At 51.4% G+C, this 18,613-nt stretch overlaps 1 protein-coding gene across 7 annotated transcripts in view; it reads left to right on the top strand.

Moving 5' to 3' along the window:
- Window positions 1-12,386, top strand: part of PTPRA (protein tyrosine phosphatase receptor type A) — a 173,525-nt gene extending 161,139 nt beyond the window's left edge. For 4 of the 7 annotated variants that reach the window (XM_004469139.4, XM_058287445.2, XM_058287447.1 and 1 more), the window contains 6 exons: window positions 243-319; window positions 820-954; window positions 4,146-4,271; window positions 4,350-4,501; window positions 11,327-11,462; window positions 12,090-12,386. In XM_004469139.4, coding sequence (XP_004469196.1) covers window positions 243-319; window positions 820-954; window positions 4,146-4,271; window positions 4,350-4,501; window positions 11,327-11,462; window positions 12,090-12,164 — 701 coding nt within the window. In that variant the 3' untranslated portion in view covers window positions 12,165-12,386. Of the gene's footprint in view, window positions 1-242; window positions 320-819; window positions 955-4,145; window positions 4,502-11,326; window positions 11,463-12,089 lie in introns of all 7 variants that reach the window. The other 3 variants (XM_023591910.3, XM_071211506.1, XM_071211507.1) reach the window with 1 other exon arrangement.
- Window positions 12,387-18,613: the final 6,227 nt, after the last annotated feature.

The raw sequence follows: 18,613 nt of genomic DNA on the forward strand, positions 1-18,613 counted from the left end.
TGATCATCCTGCTTGGAAACAAGAATTCTGGCATTGCCTCTTGTTGCTTCCAGTTCTTTAGTGGCTTTTGGAAATAAAATAGTGTGAAGGCCAAAGGCTTTCTATGTCTTGGGCTGGAACTAGGCATGTCCTTTGCCAAGTGGGTTTCTGTCTCTTCGGGCCTGGGGTGGGCAGTGAAGATGGAGAGAGGAAGAGAGGATAAGCAGTGTTGGCAAGCTACAAGCCACTGTCTTTTCTTGAAGATGAATTCAACAGAGTGATCATTCCAGTGAAGAGGGGTGAGGAGAACACAGACTACGTGAATGCCTCCTTCATTGATGTAAGTGGTGGGCGAGTCCCCTACACTCCCAGCTCCCCGTGTAGTACCAGCCCTCACACACCTGCTAGGGAGGATTGTCTCTGAATCAATCAACAAGGACAGAATTGATGCCAGCACACTTGGTCTGTGTCAGGCCCCAAAGAGCAGGAGGTGGGAGCAATAGAGGGTATGCACCAGTATGATACCTTGAAGAGAAAGGTCACAGCAGAAACCATGGCCAAAGGGCTAAGGAAACTGACCTCTGATCTTTCCCATGCCTGCTCTCTTCATCCTAGCTCCACTACCTCCCTTCCTTGGCAGGTGAGCTATGCTCCCGCTGCCAGCTTGTTTGAAAGTGATTTGGTCCTTGGCCAAAGGGGAGCTCTGCCTAGAACAGATTTGCTTCCAGGTGGTCCCCATCCCTTCCCAGTGACCTGTCTCCCTGACTCCTAGACAGACTGGTCTTCTCTTCCCTCCGTGATTAAACCACCTCACCCTTGTAATTGGCCCGGCCTGTGTAGGGCTACCGGCAAAAGGACTCCTACATCGCCAGCCAGGGCCCTCTTCTCCACACAATTGAAGACTTCTGGCGAATGATCTGGGAGTGGAAGTCCTGTTCCATCGTGATGCTAACAGAACTGGAGGAGAGGGGCCAGGTGAGCTCAGAAAGCCCTGGGGCTGTGGAAGATATGCAACATGAGAAGGTGGGGGGTAGGGAGAGTGGGAGTGGGGCGAGGGTGGTCGGATGATATGTATAAACTGTTTGAGTTAGGCTGCCTAAAGAACCATTTCCAGTCAGTATTCCCCAGCTACTTGGTGTCTGTATTAGTCAGGGTTCTCCAGGGAAACAGAATCAACAAGAGATGTCTGTCACTAGTACGCGATTTTATGAGTCTCTCACATGACCGTGGAGATGCACAAGTCCAGGTTCCACAGGCAGGCTGCAACCAGGGGTTCCAATGAAAGTCCAGTGAAGGTCCTTGATGAGTTCTGGGAGACACTGGCTGTCCAAAGACGAGCTGGGAAATCTCTCAATGCTGAAATCTCTTCCCTTTTTAAGGCTTTCAACTAATTGATAAAGCGTCACTCATTGTTGATGGCAGTCTCCCTGATTGATGTAATTGTAATCAGCCATCTCTGATTTACACAATGGTGACTCTAGTCTATAAATGCCCTTGTATTATACGTAGTCCAGTGCTTGCTTGACCAAACAGCTGGGCATAATCACCTGGCCTAGGTGACAATTAGCCTAACCATCACAGTGTCTGGGTGACCAGTAGCCTCTCCTAGGACTTGGGAAGCAGTGTGGTCTGAGCCCCACTCAGTTCTCATCTGTCTGTACCCTCTTACTGTTCTTCTCAATCATCCTCCTCAGCTTAGCCTTTGTGCACACCCTCTCCTCCCCACCTCCCCAGACCAGGCAGAACTCATGAGATACGGGGTTCAGAGCCAGGCCCAGACTGAGGTGGTGCCCACATGAATGTCCCTAAGAAGGGTTGCCTTCTAAGCCAGGCAAATGAACAAAAGGATTTGGGGGAGACGGGTCACCCTTAGCTCACTACTCAAAGGAAAACAATAGCAATTTAAGAAATAACAAAAATAAGAAACATGCAAGGTTAACAATCAATAACTAGCAAATCTTTTAAAGAAAGAAACCTTCAAGTCAAGAAAAAAGTAGAGATGTGTGGGATCTCAGAATTCAGAGAAACTTCGAGGCCCCTTAGTCTCCTCTTGACCCTGCTCAGGATGGGAGCTCTCTTACCCCTGTCCCTGAGTTACAGTCGTGCAGCCTCTACTGAGCACTTTCAGTCTCAGGGAACTCTAGCTACCTCTGTTGCATGGTGGCCCAGAACCTGTGCCTTCTCCCAGAGCCTTCCCTTCAGTCGGGTCACTTCTGCCTCCTGGCCTAGAGCCACTTCAGGAACGTTTTCTGCCACCTCCTCCCCCACAGCCATGAGAGGCTCCTCTGGGCTACCATTTCCTGCTGTTTTTTCCCTTTTTCTCCTTGTTCTTGACTTTGTTCTCCTGTGTCTGCCACACAAGGCTAATTTCAGTAGATCCTGTAGCTGTCCTCTGACCGAGCAGGATGATTTCTACCCTCAGTTCAACATCTGTGAGAGTCTTAAAGGGCTTCTCTTTAGATAGCCCCTTGAGTCCTAACCCCATAGATCCGTGAGGCTTTTCCTTAGTACACCACCCCTGCTTCCCCACCTGGAAGGGCTCTGTTGCCTTGCAGTGCTCTGTGCAAGGGATCTTCCATCTTGGGTTGGTCCAGGTCAGGTGAAACCACCTTGAGTGGTGGTCCCACTGGCCAGAGCAGGCTCCCCGTGCGCAGCCACCGTTGACTAGCTCCCTGCCACAGTTGTGGGAGGGACTCTTTCAGCACTTCGGCTCTGTCCCTCCTGGCATCTTTCCAGTCTGCCTCTTTTCTCCTGTTATGCCTCTGCCTAAACTGATAAAATCTGAAATGTTGAAAGGCTACTCCGTATGGGACCGGAGTGCTTCTTTTTCTCATCGTAGTGTAACCACTAAGATCGTAGTGTAACCACTAAGGAAGCTGTGCTCTTCCTTCAGTTCAGATACTCTGGTGCTCTCAAGCCCATTTGGAACCTAGCAAGCAGTTCCAGTGGTTTAAAAGTTCCAGACTTTAGTCCTTGACTGCTAAATTGTATAAAGGCAGTATTGAGAGGGAACTGTGGTAGCAAAAATCATTCCACCCAATAATGCTGTAAAAACCAATACGGCCACTGTTTGAGGTGAGTGTAACTAAAAAAAAAGCTGTTCTGTTGAAGAGAGGCCCAGAGACCCCACCCCCAGGCTCTTATGGCACAGATGGAAGAGCTAAGATCTTAGTCAAAACTGCTGTAAAGAAATGGACAGTTTAACTGTGTGTTTAAGTATTTATACTTACTCAGATACTTACTGAGAGCTTACCACATGCCAGGCATTGTACAAGGTTTTGGGAATAGAGAGATGAAAGGACACAGCCCCTGCCCACAAGGAGCTCACACTTAGAGGGAATTAGGCCATGGGCAAACACAGGACAGGCAGTAGATCCTCTCCTGCAAGTACTAGCAACTTCTAGGGTACCGTTGCTGAGTTGAAGCAGTAAAGGCAGAAGGGATAAAACATTCTGCGGACTGGGCTGTGTTGGAGCACGCATGGCTGCCTGAATGGTCATGCGGATAGGTTCCGATGGGTTTTGGATTAGCAGTCTGATACATGTAAGCAACTGTGAATCTGGAAACACACCAAAAGAGCAAGAACAGCAAAAAGGCACAGCAAAAGGAATTGGAACAAATACCCTTACTCTTTGCTTCTGCCCAGCCATTGAGTTATGGATGCAGCTGTGAGCTAGATGGCCAGTTCTTCACTAGTCCCTGTCATTGTTGCAAATTAGACTGTAAATAGGTGACACCAGAAAGCTAACTGGAGAGCAGATGTGGTTCAAGTGATTGAGCACCTGCTTCTCACATGGGAACTCCCAGGTTCAGTCCCCTTGCCTCCTGAAAACAAAAACAAACAATAGGCAAACAAAGAAAAAACAACTCGGGAGCTGGTGTGGCTCAGTGGTTGAGCACCAGCTTCCTGCATATGTGGTTCCGGGTTTAATCTCTAGCCCTGGTATCGTTTATAAAAAAAAAACTGATTGTATCTGGTAGAAGGATGACATTTTAAATATAGACGTCTGGTGAGGATTGTAAGTGATTTGATGTCATATTAAATAATCTCATCCTACAAGTTTTCAGTGCCTTGGTGAAGGAAGTACTGTGTCTAAGTGACAGGTAAGCTGTGTTCTTCCACACGTGGCATTCTGAGCTCTCACCTCTCCCATTTGCCCTTCCAGGAGAAGTGTGCCCAGTACTGGCCATCTGGTGGACTGGTGTCTTATGGGGACGTCACGGTGGAGCTGAAGAAGGAGGAGGAGTGCGAGAGCTACACCGTCAGAGACCTCCTTGTCACCAACACCAGGGTAAGGTGGACAGTGGGGGGGATTCCTCCAACGGGGATCACAGCATTGCCGCACCTACCTGATCCCCTTCTTCCCAAGGAGAACAAGAGCCGGCAGATCCGGCAGTTCCACTTCCATGGCTGGCCTGAAGTGGGCATCCCCAGCGATGGGAAAGGAATGATCAGCATCATTGCAGCCGTGCAGAAGCAGCAGCAGCAGTCAGGGAACCACCCCATCACCGTGCACTGCAGGTACTGCTTACCTGGCCCCAGTGACGGGGTGAGCAGGGGTGGGAGGCTGTGGTGAGTGTGTCAGCGGCTAAAGCTGGGCCGGAGGGAGGTGTTGCCAGAGCACAGGAACCAGGTTCAACAAGCAGGACGAGACTGGCTGATGAGCAGGAACATTGGCGTTGACTCAGGGGCACTAAGGTATTGGGGAAGGCTGACCACGTGGAGACCAGTGGCAATTTGGGGGTGAGGCTTGGCCTCCTTGAGCACAGGGAAAGAGAAGGAAGGGGGCCTAGTCAGAAAACAGTTTAAGGAAAAATGGACAAGACTAAGAGCAAAGGGCCGAAGAGAAGAGTCCAGGGTGTTTCCAAATTCCTCTAAATTCATTTTGAAAATAGAAAAATGAGCAGAGGTGTGCCCAGTAAATGTTCTCACACACGGCCAAAATGAGGTAAATATCAGAATAAAAGGAAATAACTTAAACCCGTGTTAGTAGGGCCTGATTCATGCACTGTGATGTGTCCTCCTAGTGTAGCGCTGCAAAAGGTGCACGAGGACTCTGGAAGTGCTGCTTGTCATGAAACAGGGAAGGAGGTGCACCTGTTTGTGCTGGCTTATGCATAAACTACCTCTGGAAAAAAACACCAGGCCCGATGGGCATTTGTTATTTCCCATAGGGAACTGAATGGCTGAGAAATGGGGTAGGACCTTTTGGACCTTTTTGAAAGTTGAACTGTGCTTATTTATTACCTGTAAAACTAAGAAAGAAGAAAAAGTGGCAGAGGACATCAACTAGTACAGCTGGTTAATAAACAGGAAAAGATACTTGCCTTTACTAGTAATAGTAGCAGTGGGAATGAAATCAAGAAAAGATGGCTTTTTATGCATTGGACTGACAAAACTAAAAGGGTTGCTTGGCCTTTTAGGATAAACACTTTATTGCATACATGTTTTCTCCTCTGCATCCATTCGGCTGAATGTGGCAGAAGGAAAGCCGACCCTTGTGTTCCTAGGCCTGTTTCATTCTGGCCCACAGCCTCGTGGCTGGCCCATTGCGCACCTGTGCTCCTTCCATGTCTCTTGCTCACTGGACCCAGGCCTAGGCCAGCTACAGCCCTGCGCCAAACCTGGCCTGCCAGCTAAGAACTTCTGCTTACATTTTTAAATGTTTTTTGTTTTTTGCGTTTTTTTAATCAGAAGCATATTTCATGACATGCAGAAATTACATGAAATCCGAATTTCATTGTTCATAATGTTTTATTGGAATGCAGCTGTGCTCATTTGTTTACTACTGGCTATGGCTGCTTTCGTGCACAGCAGCAGAGTTGAGGAATTACACCACAGAGCTCACGTGGTGTTCTCATTGCATCACACTACAAATCTCAGTCGAGCATTTATTACCTGATTTTGTCTCTTGGCCAGCAAAATCTAAAATATTTCCTCTCTGACTTTTTACAGCAAAGTTTGCCAGCTTCTGTCCTATGTAAATATTTCACACCTCCTCTCTCCTAAAACCTCCAATACGTTTCTCCCATCCTCATATTTAATTGTCAGACGAGCATGTTTTCTAGTTGACTGAGAAAATAGAAGCAGTCAGAAAAGAACTGGCACGTGCCCAGCACACTGGTGCTGCACACTCAGCGTCCCTCCTGCACGCTGGAGTTGTACTGGCCTCTCTCTGCAGCCTGCTGTAGTAGTCCTCCACTGCTGTAAGAACGTTACTGCAGACTTAACATCTTAAAACAACACACACTATCAGCTCCCAGTTCTGTGGTCAGGACTTGGCCTCCACTTCAGGGTCTCACGAGGCTTGTTGGCCAGAGCTGTGGCCTCATCTGAGGCTGGACAGGGGAAGGACCCACTTCCGAGTTCATGTGTTGTTGGAATTACTCACTTCCTGTATCCCTCACCAAAGTCTATTTTCACATATTGGAGCAAGATGGCTGCCAATGTCTGTGAGGGTTCAGGCTTCTTCTGAGCTCAGGGTTCCTCTCTTCCCAGGGCTTGCTCATCTCCAGGCTCAGGGTTCCTCTCTTCCTGGGACTTGCTTCTCTTTCCTCTGTGTGCTTATTTCCTGGGACTCCAGCTTCTTAAAATTTCAGCATCAAACTCCAACATTAAGAACCCTAATTCTAACAAGGTAAGGCAAGAAAAGAAAAGAGAAGAGAACCCTAACTCTGTCCTTTGCCATGTCTTTTATCTGTGAGTCCCCACCCACCAAGGGACAGGAACTCAACGCCCTACTGACACAAGAATCCAATATAATCTCATATACCCAGAGGAAAAGACCAGTTTACAAATAATCCTATATTTCTTTTTGGAATTCATCAATAATATCAAACTGCTACACTCTAACCTCTGGATTCCAAAAAGGCATTAAAATATTTTTAAAAAACTTAAATCAGTTACAATGCAAGTACTAAATCATATCACAATCAATGTAAAGAAATACAGTTTATCCTAGGGCAAAGTCCTGTCTGCTATAGACCTCTGAAATTACACAACAATTTATTTGCTTCCAATACACATTTGGATAGAAAAATGTAATAATGTAATAATGTAAACATTTTCATTACAATAAGGAGAAATTGGGAGAGAAACATGAGTCATGAGTCCTCTATAGTTCAGTAAACCTGCAGGGCATCCTCCATTCGATTCCAGTCTGAGAGTCATTCTTAAGATGATGATTTCTTCTCCTTGTTGCCTTGTGGGAACCCACCCTTTCCACATGCTTGCCCAGTGGCCATGTTCTTGGTTCCACCCTCATCAAGCATCTGGGTGTGGACCAAGCTCCAGACCTCTCCCTCCAAGACTGTTGGGGTGATTGCCACACCTTACCCAATCTTTGGGTTAGAGTCTTAACCCTCCCCTTGTACAGTGATATGAAGACAACATTCCCCCTAACCTTTAGCAAACAGGCTCAATCCTCTCAGAGCAATGAGTTGATCTCCTAGCCTTTCCTAACCTTGGGGAACAGGTCCACCCCTCTCATACCTGTGGGTTGCTGACCTTAACTGCCCTAATCATTGGGAAATGTGCTCCACCTTCTCCGTACCCTGGGGCACCAAAACTCTCCCAAGACATCAGACAGGAACATCCACCCTCTTCAACTGCTGGGGCAAACTCACCCTCTCTCTACACATGGGTGGGGTTCCTCTCTTGGCCCGAGGTGATGTCCTAATTCCAGATCTCAGCTTCCTTGGTTTTCCTCTTAAATCTGTTTCTCCTTCAATCTCTCCTTTCCATGTCCTTTTTATTCCAGGCTGACAGTGGTTTTGTTCATACAGCTCTCTCAAAAACCTTGTTGGTTTAGCATGCAGGAAGGAGGGGTCCAAGCCATCAGACAGTAAGACTTTCCACAAGTCTTTCCTAGATAACTGCATGTTCAATCTTGATTTACCAGTTCCAAGTTCAGTTAAGTCCGCCAATGGGGCACTTTTATCTGGGAGCTTGATTTCCAGAGGCTTGGAATTTCCAAAATCAGTTTCTGTTTTCTCTGTACCCAACAGTTCAGTCCTCAGCATCTCTCTCTCATCTAGCATTTTGCTATAAGCTGCAAGCAGAAGCCAAGCTGCATTCTCTGGATTTACTTTGGAAATTTATTTAGCTAAATGCCCAGGCTTGTCATTTTCAAATTCTGCCTTCCATAAAATACCAGGTGTTACTCTTGCTAAGTTTTCTGCAACTTTAAAACATGGATTGCCTTTCCTCCAGTTTCCACTAATAGTTTCATCATTTACTTTAAGGCATTATAAAAAGTCTTTTTAGCATCCACATTGCTATCAACAGTCTCTGCAAAACAATTTAGGCCTTTTCCATCAAGCATCTCACAATTCCTCAAAAAAATACCCCTTACCCATTTATAAAACCATTCCAGCATTTCGGTAATTGCAAAAGCACTACCCCACTCTCGGCTCCAAATTCTATATTAAGTCAGCCAAAGGGGAGCTGATGCAAAATATGAAAATTGGTTGGTTTTAATAAAGGGTATTTATTTTGGGTAGGAGCTTGAAGATACCAGGGCATAAAGTATAAGTTACTTCCTTCACCAAAGTCTATTTTCACATGTTGGAGCAAGATGGCTGTCGGTGTCCGTGAGGGTTCAGGCTTCTTTTGGGCTCAGGGTTCCTGTCTTCCTGGGGCTTGCTTCTCTTTCCTCTGTGTGTTTACTTCCTGGAGCTCCAGCTTCTTAAAATTTCAGCATCAAACTCCAACATCAAAACTCCAACATTAAGAATCCTAACTCTGTCATTTACCATGTCTTTTATCTGTGAATCCCTACCCACCAAGGGGCGGGAACTCAACGCCCTACTGACACAAGAGATTTACTGATTAAATAATCAAGTAAACCTCTGAATCCAATATAATCTCATATACCCAGAAGAAAAGACCAGTTTACAAACATAATTCATTTTCTTTTGGAATTCATCAATAATATCAAACTATTACACTTCCTCATAGGCAGCTGGTTTTTAACATTCTCTTGTCATGTGGACCTTCCCAGTCTGCCAAACCAGCAGTGGGGGAGCATCTCCTCACAAGGTGATCATCAGCTTGTGCTACATTCTGTTAGAAGCAAGTCACAGATCCTACCCACACTCAAGGCGGGGGGGTGGTCTCACAAGGGGCGACCACCAGAAGACAGGGGTCTTAGGAGCCACCCTGAAGTCCACCTAGCATACCCACCTTCCCCTTGACACCTGCTCCCTCCCTCTGTCTCCTCAAGGACTGGACTTCACCAGCCTACGTCAGTTCTTCTCAGCTGCTTGACCACTGTGATCATACAAACATGCCATAATTTCTCCTCCTTAATGTATTAAAAAAAACAATACACCTTGCCCCACATTCCTCTCCAGCTGCCACTGTTTTTCCTAATAGTAAAGCTTCTCAAAGGATTTGCTCATACTCTCTAGTTCTTTCGTAATCCCCGGACAGTCAGCCGCCCATACACGGCTCCATTGCTGTTGCCCCTGCCAGGGCTACCTGCAGCCTCACCTGGCCAAAGCCAGGGATCCTGTCCTGCAGCCTCACCTGGCTGAAGTCAGGGATCCCGTCTCACCTGGCTGCCTGTCCCAGCCCTCACTGTCAGCAGCATTTGGCACATGGGGCTGCTTGCACCTCTGCAAAGCGAACCTCCTGGCTTTTGTTCTACTCTGCCACCTTTGCTCGTTCCCACATCAGGGCCCAGTCCTTGGACCTTTATTCTGTCAGCTGGCACCCACTCCCTGCCTGAGCTCGTCCAATCTCCTGGCTTTAATACCAGTTCCCACACCTAGATCAGATTCACATATCCAGCTGTCCACTCGCATCTGATGGACTCTTCAGTTCAGTGTGTTCGAGTCAGAACTCCTGCACTTCCTCCCAGCCCACTGTTCCCACAGCCTTCCCCAAGTCAGTGAGTAGCATTTCCATTCCCCACGTAATTCAGATGAGAAGCCTTGGAATCATCCTTTTCTCCTCTTTCTGTCTCCGACTTTACATCTAATCCATTAGCAAGTCATGCTTTTACTCAAAAAGTATTCTCAGAATCTGCATGTTTCTTACTTGGTCCACCATTGCTCTTCTGTCCAAGCTTTTTCTCTTCTCCCAGCAACTATACTGGCTGCCTCCCTGGTCTTTTTGCTCTCACATTTCCCCATGGCAGGCTGCTATCCATGCAGTGACCTGACAGGTCTTTTTTTTTTTTTTTTTTTTCATCTTAGTTTTCTAGAGCAGTTGGAAGTTTGTAGAAAAATCATGCAGAAAATACAGAGTTCCTATATACCCCCCCATACATACAGTTTTTCCTTTTAACATTTTGCATTAGCAAAGTAAGTAATTTGTTAAAGTTGATATGGCAATATTATATTAATTAAAGTTCATAGTTTACATTAGGGGTCACTCTGTGTTGTATAGTTCTATGTTTGGTTTTGCTTTACTTTTCCATTTTGATTGTGGTAACATTGATACAACATAAAATTCTTCATTTTAACTACTTTCAAGTATATAATTAAGTGGTGTTAAATACATTGGTGGTGGTGTGTTACCCTCACCTCCATCCTTTACCAAAATGACAGCTCCCTTTAAAACCTAAGGCAGACCACAGCACCCCTTTACTTAGCATCCGAACCAGCGCACAAGGTCCCAGATGATCCCGGGCGGCCTGCCCAGCCCAGCAGAGGGAGCACCTCCCTGGGGGCGCTGACCTCAGTCCCACCCACCCTGTCCTTCCTTCGTCAGGTCCTGCCCTGGGCCTGAGGTGCTCGTTTCCCAGACAGCCGAGGGCTTCTGCCTCACCTGGGGTCGCTGTTCTTGTGCACCCGATTAGCGAGCCTTCCCTGACTACCTGGTTGACAAGAGGAGCTCTACCTGTACGGCCTGGAACTCCTGTTCCTCTTTTCCCTTCCCATACATATTTCATTGTCTGGGGATACTGGTAAACCCCACAGGCCCTGCCACGGAGCAGGCAGGACAGTGTGGGTGCTAGTGCCAAGGCGTGGAAAAGCAGGAGCAGACACACTAGTGCAGAGGCGCAGGGGTTGTCAGAGCAAGGGAAGAGGACTCGAGCAGACCCAGGCATTTGCATGTGGAAGGCAAAGGCTCTGTGCTGCTGGGAAGTGAGTCTGAGGGTCGTTACCACCATCCCCACAGACAGGTCCCTCAGCAGGGCTTCTCCAGGCTGAGCAGGGTCCCCAGGGCAGAGGTGGGAATGGGGCTGGAGTGGAGGATGCAGGAGGGTCTCCTGTTACCCCAGCCCGGGGAGCTCCACTGGGTCATCAGCCTCAGCTGCTGTCTGCTCATGGCACCGCCGCTCACCTGTTCGGCACAGAGAGCCAGGCAGGTGTGGTAAGTGTGTCTGCTCTGTTACAGCGCCGGGGCAGGAAGGACGGGGACCTTCTGTGCCCTGAGCACAGTCCTGGAGCGGGTGAAAGCAGAAGGGATTCTGGACGTCTTCCAAACCGTCAAGAGCCTGCGGCTGCAGAGGCCACACATGGTGCAGACACTGGTAGGCAGCGCCGCAGCCTTCTGTCAGGGCAGCTCTGGGAGGAGGCTCGTGGGAGGGCCTCCCGTGGACAGGAGCCTGTCTGCGCAGACAGGAGGGGCCTCAGAGGCAGGAAGCAGGACTCCCCTGTGCTTCTCCAGGAGCCCCAGTGGCCTCCAGTCCATCTATCCTACCTCCCTTTGTTTTTGCTCAGGCCTCCTAATATCTGGGTCCAGGGTTAACTACCAGGCGTGGAAAACAGACATCCAAAAAGGTGTTCCTGAATCCCACGGAGCTAGAAATGTTTGAGGGGAAAAGAAGAGTGAATTGTCCGAGGTTTGGGAGGAGATGAGGCTTTGAGAGCAGGGGCGCGGCCCAGCCTGGCAGTCGTGGTGAGGGCTAGGTCTACTGAGCCCTCTCCCAGCTGGGGCCACTCGCACCTGACCTCGCAGGGTCGTTAGCACCCTCTGGGCACCTCTGTCTGCAGAAGATTGGCTCTGCCCAGCCCAGAAGAGGTGTGTCAGATGGGGCAGGCGGCTCAGGTGGAAGTCCAAACACATTCCTTTCCTCTCAATTTCCTGTAAGTCAGTTGGGAACTGCAGGCCTGCATTTTCTGCAGTAACCTGGCTTTTCCCACCCTCCGCTCTCCAGGAACAGTATGAATTCTGCTACAAGGTGGTGCAGGAATACATCGACGCATTCTCAGATTATGCCAACTTCAAGTAAGCGGCGGCGTGACCTGTGCACAGGAGAATTGCCTTCTTTAATATTTTGTAATATTCTGTTCTGTTAATATACCCAGAATTGTGTATATATCTTATAACTGTTTTAGAAATTGGTACATAGGCTTCTATTACCTGTTAGGTGGAAATTTTATATGTAAATGTGTTAGCACTGATAGACCCTTTTCCAGTGTTTTATTGGGGAATTAAATCATGTGATGTTGGATTGATTTTGTGAAATCTTCTGCCTGGAAATTGGGTTAGACTGTTGTTTGATTTATACATCTTTTCCAATGGAATATAAACCCAAACCCATTCCAGGTAGCTCAGCACCAACTAAGAGAAAAGCAGAGTTCTCCGAATTCTTGAGGAAATGCTCTGCACCCCTGCTCCCTCCCTCTCCACTCCCGCCCCTCACCGCACCACTCACATCCCACCGTGGGGACCAAGAGGAACAGAGGGGTCTCCGGCACTTGGCACCACCCCAGCATTATCAGGTAGTGAAAGCCTTGACCCCAGGGCAGTCTCTCCTTTGTCTGGGTGGGCAGCCGCTCCAGGGCTCGGGCGCTCCTGGGCCGCTCCTGGCCAGCTGGGCTGCTGCGCCTCAGCTGGACTTGGGGGGGGCAGTCTTCCCAGCCCTTCTTTCCCGACAGCCCAGCCCCTCGCACTCCAGTCATGGCTGCAGACCCCTTCATTCCCGCACAACTTGGGTCCAGTGGCTCCTCCAGGCTTGCTTCCTGGGGTGCAGGTTGTGGAGAGAGGAGCCGGTTCAGCTTTCCGGTCCCTGGAGCTTTGCTGCAGAACTGTCTGGATTATTTTCTGGGTCCAGAATAAGTCCTTACATCCACATTTATTGTGTTAAGTCACTTCCATTCCTTTCATATCTGTCCTCATGTCCAGAACTGTATGTGGAAGTGCCTCGGGTCCAGAGGGCTGCAAGGGTGGGGTCTAAATCCCAAGTTTAAATTTGATGTATTGAAGGACATTGGTTCATTTCTCACAGTAACAGTCTGCCCAGCCAGAAACCGAGTGCCCATCCATCCTTAGCCTGGTCACTCAGCACGTTATTCTTGTCCATGGTTGACGCTCAGTCGCTGCCATTCCACATTCCAAGACAGAATAGGGGCGTCACAGACGGCAGGCACTTTCATTTCTAAAGCCATGCAGCAGCAGTTTTCCTTCCCACTTACATCCCACTGTCCACAGTGTAGTCCCACGGCTACACCTAACTGCAGGAGTACTGGGGTTCTTGGTCTGTCTCTGCCCATCTGCTCCCCTGGGCAGCTCATCACAGAAGCAGGAGAGGAAGTTGGTTCCAGGCCATGCAGCCAGGGTGCCGCCACCACAGGGCTCCAGACGCTCCATGTGGGCTTCTCCCAGGCTGTGGGGTAGGGGCTGTGCCCCAGCCTGCTCCCTGTGGGCACACCCAGAGGTCAGTGCTGTGGCTTACTGGGGCATGAGGCACTGGACCTGGGCTGAGGGGCACTGGAGATCTAGGTGTGTGCAAAGCAGGAAAGGCCAGGTGGGGCCAAGGTGCAGAGGCCTCGGAGTCGGGGCCAGCAGTAAAGGGGCAGCAGAGCGGGTCTACAAGGGGTCCGGCTCTGTACACATGTGAAGGCAGTTGGGGTAAAGGCACGTGGTGTGCAGAAGGGGCCAGGAGGCCTGCAGAGGCAGGGGCACAACAGCAGACCAGTTCCAGAAGCTTGCAAGAGGTGAGTGCAAATAACGGAAAAAATGGGGTATGTCCATACAGTGGCGTGTTCTTGGCCAATTGAAAGAAAAGCTACAACATGGACGAACCAGTATGTAACATTTTACTTTACAAAACAAAGTAAAAGAAGCCAGTCACAAAAGGACACATACGCGATTCTCTCACATGAAATGTACAAAATAGATCTCTGGAGCTAAAGTACATTGGTGGTTGCTTAGGGTGGGGTATGGGAGGATAGGAGGGTGATAGCTAGAGAAACAGGGTTTCTTTTTGAGATGAACCTACGTCCTGCCAGAAGCACTGGGTCCTTCTCCAAGAACTAAGGAACTCCCAAGAGGCGGTAACTCAAACCTTGGTGGTCGCGAGTAGCATGGGCTTTCGGGGGCCTGTTGGAGGAGACCCCAGCCCCGTGCAGGCTCTCCTTGGCTCCTCTGTGAGGCAGGGCCCAGGCCAAAGAAGTGCCCCTCCAGCGGCTGCGGGCTGAGCAGCGGTCGGGGCACTCACTGCCGAGCAGACGCCCTCCGCGCTCCGCTCTCCTCCCCCGCCGGTCACCCCTTTCTTTTTTGGTTACTACTCTGGGCTCACTTGGTTTGCAGGAACTCGTCAGGGCTAAAAGGAGCAAGTACTGGGGCTCACATGCACAACTGACTGCTTCATCCCAGGCCCACCCCTCAGCCAGCTGCCTCTGACCACAGGGGCTCGGGTGCAGGAGGCAAGGGCGCTGTCAGTGCCCACCCCCACCCCAGAGCAGAGACCTCTGCGCGCTCCTGTGCTTTCCGTCTCCCCCATGTGTGTGGTGTACACTGCCCTCCAGCTTGGTGCTTATTCCGTGGCTGCCGCATGAGGCTGGCGATTCCGGGCTCTGCGCTCACGGTCCTTGTCTCCCAGGTGGCTTCTGGAGCCTGCTCCCAGTGCCGAGTCTGCCTCGCGTGCTTGCTGAACGGCTCCCCGTGCCCAGGCTTGCCCCCCCTGCCCCGTTCCACCTCGGGGTCATAAACCCCGGCCTCGCCTCCAGGACCCAAGCCTTCTGTCCCCAGCGCCTGCCTTGCTCCAGGCCATGGGCAGCTCCTGTGTTGGCTCTTCTCTGGTTCAGACGGTAGGCTGGAGCTACTGCTGTTTCCTGTTTCTGTGCCTCTGGCTAGCTCTCCACCTTCTATCCAGGCCGGCTAGTGGCCTCCTCTGCTGCAGACAGCCCCGAAGTGCGTTCACTGGAGACCTCGGCTTTCCACACCGACGGGGATCAACGCCCAGGTGGGCTTGACCTCGCCGCCTCGGGCCGAGGCATTCTAGCAGCGCTGAGGGGCTCACAGGTGCGCCCCAAAGGCTGTGGTCTGAGGGAGACATCACCATGCCTGAAAAGTGGCTTTTGTTGCCAGAAAGAAACCAGAGGCTGGAGCAGAGGCCTCCAGCAGGAAGTTTAGTAGTTCTGGTTTAGGTTTTTCAGAAAAAACTGTAATCAAAGTGCAGAAAAAATAGAGGTACCCCCATTCCTCTTTTAAAATAAGCACCAGAGGCTTTGAATAAAATATAAACCCAAACCAGAACAAGCTAGTTTATTGAACTCAGAGGGTCATCTCCACTAAATCAAAAACAAATGTATTCCTAAAAATCATCTGGTTAATCAAAGCTATAGGAACAAAGTCTATATTTCCCAAGAGTCCATTTCCCGTCACTGCCAAGTAAGTCAAGCTGATAGGTGCACGTGTGCCCACCTTGTCTGAGCACTTGGGAGTCCAGTTGCCCACGACTGGCTGGTGCCTGCCACGCGGCTGCCACCCTCCAGGCCCCACCCTCTACCCTGCTCTTTGCCGCGGGTCTGGCGCATCTGCTCTACCCATGGTTTTAGCACCTGGGCCTGACCCTGGGCCTCCCGTGCTGTTTGACTCGGATGCAGAAATTGGCTACTAGCCCTGTAGACAGACTGGCCCAAGGCTGCCCAGTGGAGAACTGGTCTCTGGCACAGATGGAGGCGCAAGCCCGTCTGCAGCTGCCCTCCCCACCCACCGCCCCCATCCAGGGTGAGCACAGGATGGCAGAGGGCTGGGGACCCTGCCCTCTGCCAAGAGCCCCCCCGAGGCTGCACACTCCCTTGGCTAGCCCAGGGAGGCCGCCTATCCACAGGTACTGCCCACCCGCACCCATGCTGCCTGGTGCACACCAGGCCATTTTACAGGTGGACACAGAAGCTTCCCCACGCCACGGTGTTCTTTTTGGGTCAGGGGCTGGGAGGGCTCTTGTAGGCCTCAGGAGCTGGAGGACAGCCTGGGGAGTGAGAACATGAGGCTCCAGGGCAAGGGCAGCGGAGCGGGACATCCATGGGCTGCGGGCGCCTGGACGATGGGTGGAGAGGAGATCCGCCTGGTGCCCCCAGGGCTAGTGGCTACGTGTGTAAGTTCATAGAGTGGATGCTGTGGGCAGGGGGCGGAGTAGTGAGTTGCTCCCCCTCCCCGCTGTCAAGGCGTCAGGAGTCGGGGCTGAGAATAGGGGCTGGAGCCACCTTGTCTCACACAGCTCTACTTTGGTAAATGGGGGGGGGGGTGCCTTCCGCAAGGGCTGGGGCTCGTGATCGAGCTCCACCCTGGGTGCACGGTGCACTGCCCCTCTCCCCGATCCCAAGCTCCTCCAGCCCTCAGCCATGCCCAGAAAAGCCACCTTTCCTGCCTCTCTCCCCCACAACTCCACAGTCCCTTGCCTGCTGCTCCCTGCCACCATTTAGCCACTGCACACCCCTAGCTGCTGGGAGAGGCATGGCAGACCAAGAGGATAGTGGCGGAGGGCTGCTCCCCTGCCCCCAGCACTGGGTGCCCCAAGCTCTCATGCGCCCACATGGAGAACTCCCCTGGCCGTCCATTGGGCCATTAGCCCAAGCCTCCATTCCCCTCCCCAGCCTTCCTTCCATTCTGGAACTCCCTGAAGGAAAAGGGTGGGCCTGCAGCTGGCAGGACTGTGCCCCGGGGGGCTGAGGTGCCAGCAGAGCCCTCTGGGAGAAGGCTGGTCCCCTGAGTACTGCTCCTGGCCTGGACAGGGAGGCCTGCTCTCCTGGGCGCCTGGAGGCCTGTGATGAGGAGCAGTGGCAGAAGAGGGCTGTCCAAGGGGATCGTGGAGGAAGAAGCAGGGGTTGTGTGGGGGGGTGTTGGGCTCCTTGCATGCTATCCACTGTCCATGGAGTGGCCCTGCCATGGCCACAGTCTAGGACTGCTGCTGCTGCTGACCACCCTCCCTGGACCCTGCTGCCATAGGCGGTGCCCTGGAGGGAAGCAAACCTCCTACTCTGGGACCTCCAGCATACTCCACCCACCCTGAGCCTGGGGTGGAGGGGTGGGGGGCAGGCCGTAGCTAAGCTTCTGAGGAAGGGTCCTGGGTGCTGCAGCAGGCAGCCCAGGCCAGATTGCCAGTAGCCACCCCAGCCTGCCTTGACTCCGTCCAGGAACAGTGTGCCCTGGGAGGGCAGGGCCGTGGCTCAGCAGCCCCCCTGCAGGAAGCAGAGACTGATGCAGACGCTAACTGGTGAGTGGGTGAGAGGCCCCCAGCGTTGGAGCCGGCCACTGGTCACCAGGGTCACCGTGGCTAAGGACTGGCGCTGTGCCAGGGGTAAATAGCCACCACTGGGGTGCCCTGCCGCAGCACACACACCCCCACTCTGTACCCCTACTGCACACAGAGCAGGGTCCTCTCTGCTAGCCTCATACTCTAGGAAAATTCTAGGCTATTTCATAAGAGACTTAGGATAAATTTCAGTAAAAGTCAGAAATCATTGGAGAGGAAGGAGATAATTGTACTAAAATCCTCCATAAATAAGAAAATGGGGGAAACGGACTTGGCCCAGTGGTTAGGGCATCTGTCTACCACATGGGAGGTCTGCGGTTCAAACCCCGGGCCTCCTTGACCCATGTGGAGCTGGCCCATGCGCAGTGCTGATGCGCGCAAGGAGTGCCCTGCCACACAGGGGTGTCCCCCGCGTGGGGGAGCCCCACGCGCAAGGAGTGCCGTGCCACGCAAGGGTGTCCCCCGCGTGGGGGAGCCCCACGCGCAAGGAGTGCGCCCGTGAGGAGAGCCGCCCAGCGTGAAAAGAAAGAGCAGCCTGCCCAGGAATGGCGCCGCCCACACTTCCCGTGCTGCTGACGACAACAGAAGCGGACAAAGAAACAAGACACAACAAATAGACACCAAGAAAAGACAACCAGGGGAGGGGGGGGAATTAAATAAATAAATAAATCTTTAAAAAAAAAAAAAAAAAGAAAATGGCAGCAGTGGGGTCCCCTAGGCTTCTTGACAGTCAAGGGAAGGGATGAGGGGTACGAGCTCACAGGGCCAGGTCACGGCGCTGCCAGGAGGGAGTCAGTGCAGCCCTCCCCGACGTGCAGGCGGCTGGCTTACTGTTACTATCATGAGGATGGAACATGCTTTACAGGCCCCAAGGGGGACGGTAACTGAGAGAGTCAGGGAGCCCCTCGAGGCCGCGGGTAGATGAGGGAGTCAATAGACGATCTGGGGCCGGCAGGAAGCCCACCTGGCCCCCTGGCTGTCGACACCACAAGACGGCTGCTGGAAGAAATGTGCACGAACCCCCACTCAGGACAGGACTGCCTCCAGAATTGAGAAGCGCCAGATACTCTCCAAGGGTCTTACTGTTGGGCCCTGGCGGGGTGGGGGGGATTGAGGAGGGTAATCAAAACAGTAAACTGGGATTCCTCCCCCAACATTAGCAAAGGGGCGGAATAATGAATGGTTCAAAAAGCAAG

The sequence above is a fragment of the Dasypus novemcinctus genome, chromosome 24 (assembly GCF_030445035.2).
Source record: "Dasypus novemcinctus isolate mDasNov1 chromosome 24, mDasNov1.1.hap2, whole genome shotgun sequence".
Lineage (NCBI taxonomy): Eukaryota > Metazoa > Chordata > Mammalia > Cingulata > Dasypodidae > Dasypus > Dasypus novemcinctus.